This window comes from Aulonocara sp. 'chitande type north' Nkhata Bay, linkage group LG17, assembly GCF_057382095.1.
Source record: "Aulonocara sp. 'chitande type north' Nkhata Bay isolate Kocher_YH1m ecotype deep benthic linkage group LG17, A_spYH_male_GT1.1, whole genome shotgun sequence".
Classification (NCBI taxonomy): Eukaryota; Metazoa; Chordata; class Actinopteri; order Cichliformes; family Cichlidae; genus Aulonocara; species Aulonocara sp. 'chitande type north' Nkhata Bay.
This window is the reverse complement of record NC_141360.1, coordinates 926,418-935,956: the sequence shown is the minus strand read 5'-3', so window position 1 is coordinate 935,956 and position 9,539 is coordinate 926,418. Positions and strand designations below refer to the sequence as shown.

The 9,539-nt window shown below is 39.6% G+C and overlaps 1 protein-coding gene across 1 annotated transcript; it reads right to left on the bottom strand.

The window, feature by feature from the left end:
- Positions 1–404: 404 nt before the first annotated feature.
- LOC147309380 (uncharacterized) lies at positions 405–3,501 on the bottom strand. The gene is made up of 4 exons (XM_086269090.1): positions 2,975–3,501; positions 1,385–1,543; positions 847–942; positions 405–768 (listed from the first exon to the last, which is right to left on the bottom strand). Exons 1-4 carry the CDS (start codon positions 3,491–3,493, stop codon positions 448–450), a joined length of 1,095 nt encoding a protein of 364 aa, XP_086125216.1. The 5' UTR covers positions 3,494–3,501; the 3' UTR covers positions 405–447.
- Between the last annotated feature and the right edge of the window lie 6,038 nt (positions 3,502–9,539).

Sequence of the window (9,539 nt, the reverse complement as noted above, 5' to 3'; positions counted from 1 at the left end):
TGTGAACAACTTCTATCTTGTTTCCATACAGCAAACAACTTTCAAACAAATTTTTCCACCACTTGTCTTTTAATAGTAATGGTATCAACACTCCAATTTCCTGTGAAGTTCAGTATCGCGCCACATTTGTTATAAAACTAGTACAAATGTACCTAAAACCAGATTATAAAAATTGTTTAAAACAGCTCAAGTTAGAATAAACCCTTTCAACATTTTATAAAAACTTGTTATACATGAAATCTGCAATCAGCCATTAAAGCTACATTAAGTAAAGTTAGAACAGAAGAGATTGATTCAGAACTTTCTGCACCTTACCGTTTTCTTAAAGCCAGAAATTAACTTTTTTCAGAACAACTTGCCACGAAACCCAAAAACTGTAAATCAAAACAAATTGCTGCATTCTGTTTTACACAAGTTGCATTTGAGTTGAACATGTTGTCAAATAGGTTAGACTTTGGTTAAGAGCTTGGTTTTGAAGCTTCTTATCCTCTGGGAACAGGTAGATGTCAACTCCATAAAAATGTGTTGCACAGCTTCAAATGTGTACTTGAGTTCTTTGGGAAACTCCATGTTGAGCCCATAAAGTAGGCCAAACAGGTAGGCAAAGGCAGTGGGAAGGTCTGGCAGATCATCAAGAATAATGTCCTCTTCCAAAACAATGGCAGTGTTGACCACTGTGGACTGCGAGTTGGGTCCCACGTAGTCCTCCAGAACAGTGAGGATGCCCACCGTAACACCTCGGGTTGCCCTCTCAACTGGATCTGTATCCTATGCAAAATAAAAAACAACAGTACATATAAGTCTCTGAAAACCAAAACTGAAGATTGAGTAGATTTGCATACTCACCAGACATGTTAAGAAGAGTTTGGTCTCGTCGTCGCGAACAAATATCGGTAACCCTTCCAAACTGATGGTTCGTCGATGCTGGACTATGTTTGAGACCTAAAACAAGGAAATCAAGACTCAGTCTCATTTATAAACCTACCATTTTGTTTTTAAAGCACATTAAGTGTTGTTGCTAAAAATACAGCCTTAAGAAATAAGATGTTGAAATGAGTTATTACAGATAATTGGTCATGTTTTTGTCAGTTTTTTTTATTTATTTATTTTTTAAGTAATTTTGATGTGCAACAAATGTAGCACACTTATTACAACATTTATAACAAAAAGTGCCATGAGTGGGATGAGAGTTGAACTGTCTGTCATGACCTGCAATCTGCCAAACACAGCGCTGCTTGTTAGCTTATAATCCCATTCAGGACACACTTTTTGAAAACTAACAATTTTTACATCAATTTAGTAAATATTTAATAAAGTATCTTTCGTTACAGTGGGAACTTCAGGTTCCTCATAAACCAGACACAAATACATTTTTATATATTACCTGTTCATCAAACTTCTGCAACAGGGAATCCATGTCATTGCGGAAAGCAGCTTTTCTAATTCGATACAGCTTAATCAGCCGAAGTGAGTAAGTGTCGAGGGCAGTCATGAAGGTCCCCATGAGATCCTTGGTGGTAATGCGTGAGAATTCCGCACAAATCTACAAAGCAACAAAAAAAATATAGAAGAAAACTTTTAAAGGTACATTATATAAAAATCACATTGTTTTCAAATTTGGTTAAAAGAGCTTAATTTCAAAACATTTAGTTAGTCTCGGTTGATCTATTGGTCAGGCCTTGATTGGATTTTTTTTTCTTTTAGTGGTAGTGGTGGTACAAATTATAACTGACGTATTAAAAAAAAAAAACCCAAGAAAAATCTGATCGGCAGATTTTACAGTAAGTCTATAGAATACCTAATCAAATGTTGATAAGACAAAATAATGGTTTCAATTGTTACAGGATGCATTGCAGAAAAGAAATAAATCAATAAATTGTATTTTAAATTCATTGAAAAAATTCCATTAATTTTATAGTTATGTAAGAATGAAGTAAGAATAACATCCTGTGGTCAAATTTGTATACTTTCATAACACGTAAGTGACTTTCTCAATCCTGTTCTGTGAGTTTCATGGCTGTTGCCTGCTAAGGGTCAGCACCAAAAGATTCTAGATGCCCAGTGAAGACAAGTCATTGCGGCGACTGTGGTTCAGGGGGTTGGGAAGCTCATCTGTAACCGGAAGGATGCTGGTTCTATCCCCAGCTCTCTCTGTCCTGGTCGTTGTGTCCTTGGGCAAGACACTTTACCCCACCGCTTACTGGTGCTGGCCAGAGGGGCCAGTGGCGCGATATGGCAGCTTCACTTCTGTCAGTCTACCCCAGGGCAGCTGTGGCTACAACTGTGGTTTCCCTGCACCGATGTGTGAATGTGAGAGTGAGTGAGTGAGTAGTGGAATTGTAAAGCGCTTTGGGTGCCCAGAGAAGAGCGAAATAAAAGCAATCCGTTATTATACACAGCAAGTTGACAAGTAAATAGATTTCACTTCAATAGAGTTCATATTTTTAGAGCCAAGTATTTTTTTATATTTTACCACTAGCATTGTTAGCTCAACGGTAGCCTTCAACCTTTTCTACAAGATATTGGAGTGATACAAACAGATGCTTCTCAAGGGCACAAGAAATGGAGCTCACGTTAATTTACTCACCCAGACAAGTTTCGAGGCATTTGGAGTTGTTCAGAAGAAATTTTAAAGGTCCTATATCATGTAAAATCAACTTTTTGGAGCTTTTAAACACATTTTAATGTTATTTCCTTAGATTAAAAACCCTCCAGAGTGGTTTTTGGCTTAATTCAGGCATTTCTTAGTTGTCTCAGTGAATCCTTTCCCCATAACCGTGGCTCAGCTCTCTCTTGCAAAACGACTGACTCGTAACATTGGGATTAAAATTTCTTTCTAACAACTCCAAATGCCTTGAAATTTTTCTGGGTGAATAAATGAACGTTTTCCATTCTAGAAATAAGACCACACTGGGGAAAAAGGGAAGAAAAAAACCCAGAAGTTTTCCTTTAAATATTTAAGAGATTATCTTACCTGTTCTTTCAAGAAGAGAGCTGGCCATCTGAGCTGCATTTCCTTGACCAAGGGCTGCATCTCCACAACTTCTTTCCTCCTGAGAGAGAATGTGATGTCCATCTTTTGGGTGATGAGTGCCATGTTCTTATCCCTCTTCTTCATTTCATCTTCCAAAATGCATCTTTCATTTTCAAGAGACTCATCATTGTAGTTTTCTGGGCCATCAGGGATAAAGTTGACTTCACCTCGCTTTGGTTTCTTTAAGGAAAATCTATTTGAGCCACTGTCATCTTCTTCCCCTCTTCTTTTTCGATTGACTGCAACTTCACTACATCCAGCTTGACTTAGCTTGGAACGGTAGTTACCAAGCTTGAACTTAATGCTTGTTGCCCAACCATCATATCCTGTGCCATTGCCAGGCTCTTTGAGGCAGGGATGTTTGGAAACTAGCTCCTGTGCAACAGATGTTATTTCATTCTTGTCAGGGTACGCTTTGATTGCAAACATTTCTTGTGCCAGCTTGTCTAGAATTTCCATCTTGATGTCTCTTGTTACACTTAAATTTGCCCCTGCTTTCTCATATACCTCATTGCCCTTGCGAAGTTTTAACGCTACATCATAGGAAAAGGTTGGGAACTCACACTGGCTGTATCAATAGATGAGATAGCGCTATGATCAGATGGAGTCTGTGGTGGCGAGGCTGATGCATTTTCCTCCCAAATGAGGTGCAACACTGCCCGCCCAACAGGTAGCTCCTTAATATCCATCAGGTTGCAAAGTGCGTTCCCAAAATCTGGGTCTTCATATTGTATTGCAAAGTCACCTTCAAGTCCAAGCTTTGCTTGTAGTTCATCTTGAAGCTGCTTCACAGATTCTGGAACAGTGGACAGTTGGATTTTTCTGATAAGTTTTGGACTGACGTGGACTCGCAGTAACAGGGCCTGTGAAGACAAACCAAAAAAAAAGGGCGCAATTCTAAATAATTGACAAATTCAAAGTAATCAACTGAAAACTATTTAAGAATAATACATACCATGACTTTCAATGCAGGAGGCACGTAACAGATGTCACCATCAGTTGTCCATCTACGCAGTATTCAGCTAAAGGGTGGTAATCATTCAAATCTTCTGGGTCAAGTATTTCCAGATCTTTGTAGCTGCTGTCAAGCCGATCTGTAGTGTTCCATAAACCAAGAGGAGAGCTTTGTAGCAACAAATGACACTTTCCCAGAGTCTACCAAAATGTTCAGTATCTTGTAGAATTCAGGTAGTCCACTCAGTTGTCCTGATGAAATGATCATGCCTTTAACATACTGGGTCCCATACAGATAAACACATTTAGCAAATGACACAGCTTTTACCTGTGGATATTTCAGTTTCAAGCACTTCTGAAGATTTTCATTCAAGAAACAGATGTCAACTGTGTCAATATTATCAACATGCAGACTTGGTTTAAAAAGACTGTGACCATCTAAGAAGTATGCCATCATTTGTTGATGCTTTGAAGAAAGTGTTAGTAGTATATTCTTAAAGCATTGGACATCATGCACAGTTTTCTTGAAAAAGTTGTGCTTAGATTCAAATCGAATAGTCCACAAATCAACTAAGGGACCAAAACAACGCACAAGATGACTATAATGTTCAATATAGTGGTGTTTTGGCTTCAAATTAAAACCAGGAAAAGTCTCTATCAGTAATCGTCGATGATCCAATATTTTGGTGTCCAAGTATGACAATATTTCTTCTGATAGAGTTGTCGAGACAACAATCTCAACAAGCTCCTTAAGGTCCATCAATACTTCCCATAATTCAAATTCAAATTTTATTTGTCACACACACACAACCATACACAGTATGACATGGGGGTGAAATGCTTGTAGCTGTACAATGCCCGACCATTAAATGACAGAAGAAAAGTTTTACAATATTTACAATTTACAGTTTACTACAAAAATTTACAAATTAACTTAGGAATTGGCTCATGTTCTGGTATACGGGTCCCAATGATAAAAGGCAGCAAACGCAAAAGTGTCCAGTTTTCATGTCCATTGCCACTCACTCTTCCTGTTCCAAAACTGGCTTTTGTAATTTGTTGTGGCTTGTTGAGCTTATCAGAGAATTTATATGGAAATGATTTTATATAGTGATGGGACGTTCTGTATCGAGGCTTCGGAGCGTGTGTCGAGTAATGGAGGGGGCGTTTCCGCGAAGCGCGTATCGAGGCTTGCTTCATTTATGGGAGGAGCTGAAAATGATGACGTCCGAAGCCTCGCTGCCCGGCTGTACCACGTGACTGGTTCATGAAGTGGTTCGAACTTTGCCGCGAGATATGACAGCGATATAAACCCCTCAGACTTCATTCAAAAATGTGGGTGTTTGATGGAGAGTTGCGGTTAGTGAGAGTTTGGAGACCGTTTGGAGGTTTATGAGAGTGAGGAGAGAAAGTCAGGAGAGAATGGAGCCAGCTAAGAAGAGGAGGATGTCCTCCCCTGTGTGGGAACATTTTGATCTTATTCCTCCCAACAAGGTATGTAAATTTCTACAGAAGATGTATTTTCATGATACTGATGGTGCAATACAATTTATGTTGAGCTGTCTTGACTTTTGTACAAGGTGAAGTGTTTTCTATTTGCCAGGGAGCTGGGATATAACAACAACACCTCATCCATGCTTAGGCACTACAGAGCTTTGCATGAGAATAAGGGGGACACCGATTGTGGAGCAAGACCAGGTGAGCCATCAAATGCCATGATAATATAGGATGCAGTAATGTTACTAAATGATATAACAATATTATACAACTGTTATAAGTTACGTGTGTGATATTTATATTTGTGCTTTATCTTTATTGTCTTTCCTCAGGAGAACAATCTCAAATAGATGAAGACCTGGTTACCATGGTGATTGAGGACTCCCAGCCATTTAGCATTGTGGAGGACAAAGGATTCAAAAGATTTGTTAAATCATTAAATCCTAGCTATGTTCTCCCCACTAAAAAGGTCATAAAAGCAGTTAAAATTTAGTTTTTACAGAATAAAATGTGAACAGGCAGGACTGCCTCAGTCTGTAGCTGTCCATACCTCAACGTTACAAAAGCACAACCACTGTCCACACCCCAACCACACCTCACCTCACAGTAAATGATCATTTCCATTTCAAGCATTTCCAAATAATCATTTCCCATACTGCCACTATAAATATACACAGTATACTGCCATCACTACAATATACATGTTTTACACACTCCTTTTGTTGTTGACATTTACAGGCTGTGTGCAAAATGCCACACTCTTCAAATTCATGCCAGCTATTATTTTTACGTCCAGTAGGTGTCCTGCTAGAGCAAATGAAGCTTCATGAAGCTTCGCGTTGGGGTGAACCAATTGGATGAAAAGCTTCAGTGCTTCATGGGGCTTCATCTGCCCATCACTAATTTTATACGTTTGTTTAGTCCTTCAAATGTAATAAAACCCTTTCTGATTAAATCTTGAAGACACAAACACAATTCCACAGGGACAACACCTTCAAAGAAATCATGTAATATATCTGGAGGAAATCCAGTGACTGGATGAAAATAGGACAACGCACTTAAGGCACAGGAACCTTTGACACCACACACACTTTGTCTTTGACCATCCTCAAGCTCTTCTAGAAAAATGTTATGCTGTTCCACAGTTCTTAATGGAAATTGTTATGAGGTGGCTGTGTGCGGACAGGAATAGGACCCAAGGTGCAGACTCCAGAGACAAACTTAAACCGAAACAGCTTTAATGCTGAACTCAAACATAACATAACTGGAAAAACTCAAAATAAACTAACACCGGTGGACTGACAAAACACACAGCAAAATAAACGACACGGACACAGAGAAACACAGGGCTTAAATACACAGTGGGAGCAATCAGGGAATGAATAACAGGAGGGAAACACAGCTGGGGCAAATCAGGCCTAACGAGACCAGGGGAAGCAAAACCAGACACATTAACATCAGACATGGACTTTCAAAGTAAAACAGGAAACATAACACAGACTCACAGGCAGGCACTATAACAAAGGGAACAGAGACGTGGGACCAGGGCAGACACAGACACTGACTGGATGTGGGGATACAGCAGACAGGGGAGACAGCAACTACGGAACACAGACAGAAAACCAGAACACTAAAACTCTAACCAAACCCCACCCAGAGGACCCAAACTAAGAATGATCCTAAAACCCGTCAAGAAAAGCTAGAAAATAATGAAATAACAAAATCAAAGAACCAAAACACAAAACACTGGGTCAACGACCCAGGGACCCTAACAGAAATTCTCTAGGATCAAGAGCTGCAATCTGATGTTTATCAATACTACAAAATCGACAAAATTTGTCAACATTAAAGGACTCCAAAAAGCCTGCAAGGCTGTGAGCCCCAAGGTTATCTGCACAGACACAAAATACAGTTCCCTTTAAAAAACTATTTAAAGATTCAACATACACCCCTGTGCTTTCAAGACATTTTAAATCCTCAATGAGTGGATAAAGAAAAGCATCATACCCAAACTGTTTAACGTCTACACTTTTACCAAGAAGAGCAAGCTGTATTGAGTGTAATGTAGAACGAAACCTTGCAGATAAGTTGAGTACAATAGACAGCAGTTATTTTATGAATTTTTAGAGATGTTCCTAAAGGGTTGCATATTTCAAAGTCGTCAATATACAAAGCTAAACTAATGCAAGTATCTTGCAATCCTAAAAGCTTGTTGTTTTTGAAATACTGCCCATCTCTAAATGATCTGTAACCTTCACTAATTTCTTTATCAAATGCTAACTTTTCAAAGAAACTTTTCCCTTTCAATAAGTTCTCCAAGACCTGGTTTACTGAGACATAAACAAATGTATTTCTAGTTCTCGCTTTGTAGATGTACTCTGTAGGCTCAATTACATGAAAATTATTCTTGAAATAAATATTTCTCTTGTAATCAGTAGACAATGCACCTTTTGGTTCTGTTGAGATAATTAATGGGTTGGTTTTGAAAAGTGCATCATTTATATTTTTAATTACATCATCATCTGCCTCAATGTTCTGTTCAGCAAGCACCTGTTTGATTCTTTGAAATGAATGAACCTGAGAAAATTTTAAAATGTCACTAATTTCCTCAATAATTCTCTGCAAAGCACTTTTAGAAACATGTAACAAAGTTTGCATGCATAGAAAAAGTCTAGCTATTTTATGTTCAAGACATTGGTAATCTACAAACTCATTGTCCTCTTTATCACTTGATGCTACACCTGAACCACTTGGTAATGTCTCTGGCTCCTGAGAGGTATTTAAGGATTTATCAGGGGAGCTACTTTCACTAGGACATGCATTTGCATGAGAAATCAGTCTAATACAGTTTTTTATATCTTTTGAGTTTTTGTGCTTTCTGCTTGTGTGTGACGTAAAGGTTGATAAATTGTTGGTAGCATAGTCACATTTTTGGAAAGGACAGGATACAGTCTGATTTTTTTTTAAGGCAATGGATTTTTTGCTGACTCTTGGTGGCGCTGTCACTTGGTGTTCGCTCGCTCTGTGGTAGAGTATCACTTCCTGTTCCTGCTCAAACACAGTGGTGTTTCTGAGTAGCTTATTTGCTTAGCGATTTAATTAACAACTTTTAAATACATTCTTCTTTCATAGTATAATCTTCACGTGCTTCCTCCGAAGCACACTTTCTGTGTACTCACTACCTAATTTATAGCCAAAGTATTCACTCACTGTCTCTGTACTGTCTCGCTAGCCTAGCTTAGCTCGTAGCCGACTCGTTAGCACCATGGCTACTTCACCTGTCCCTCCTGCACTTTCTTGCTCATTGTGTCAGATGTTTAGTTACTCCTCGGCCTCCTTTAGCAGTAATGATATCTGTAACAAATGTAGCATATTTGCAGCTCTGGAGGCCAGGATTACTGAATTGGAGACTCGGCTTCGCACCCTTCATTCACCCGCAGCTAGCCAGGCCCCTGTAGCTGGTGCAGCCGAAAATAGCGTAGGCCCCGCTAGCTGTTCCCCGGCAGGTCCCAAGCAGCTGGGGAATCAGGGCGGCTGGGTCACGGTGAGGAGGAAGCATAGTCCTAAACAGAAGCCCCAGGTACACCACCAACCCGTTCATGTGTCTAACCGTTTTTCCCCACTCGGCGACACACCCGCCGGGGGTCAAACTCTGGTAATTGGCGATTCTGTTCTCAGACATGTGAAGCTAGAGACACCGGCAACCATAGTCAATTGTCTTCCAGGGGCCAGAGCAGGCGACATTGAAGGAAATTTAAAACTGCTGGCTAAGGGTAAACGTAAATTCAGTAAGATCATAATTCACGTCGGCAGTAATGACACCCGGTTACGCCAATCGGAGGTCACTAAAATCAATATTGAATCGGTGTGCAACTTTGCCAAAACAATGTCGGACTCTGTAGTTTTCTCTGGTCCCCTCCCCAATCAGACCAGGAGTGACATGTTTAGCCGCATGTTCTCCTTAAATTGCTGGCTGTCTGAGTGGTGTCCCAGAAACGATGTGGGCTTCATAGATAATTGGCAAACCTTCTGGAGGAAACCTGGTCTTGTTAGG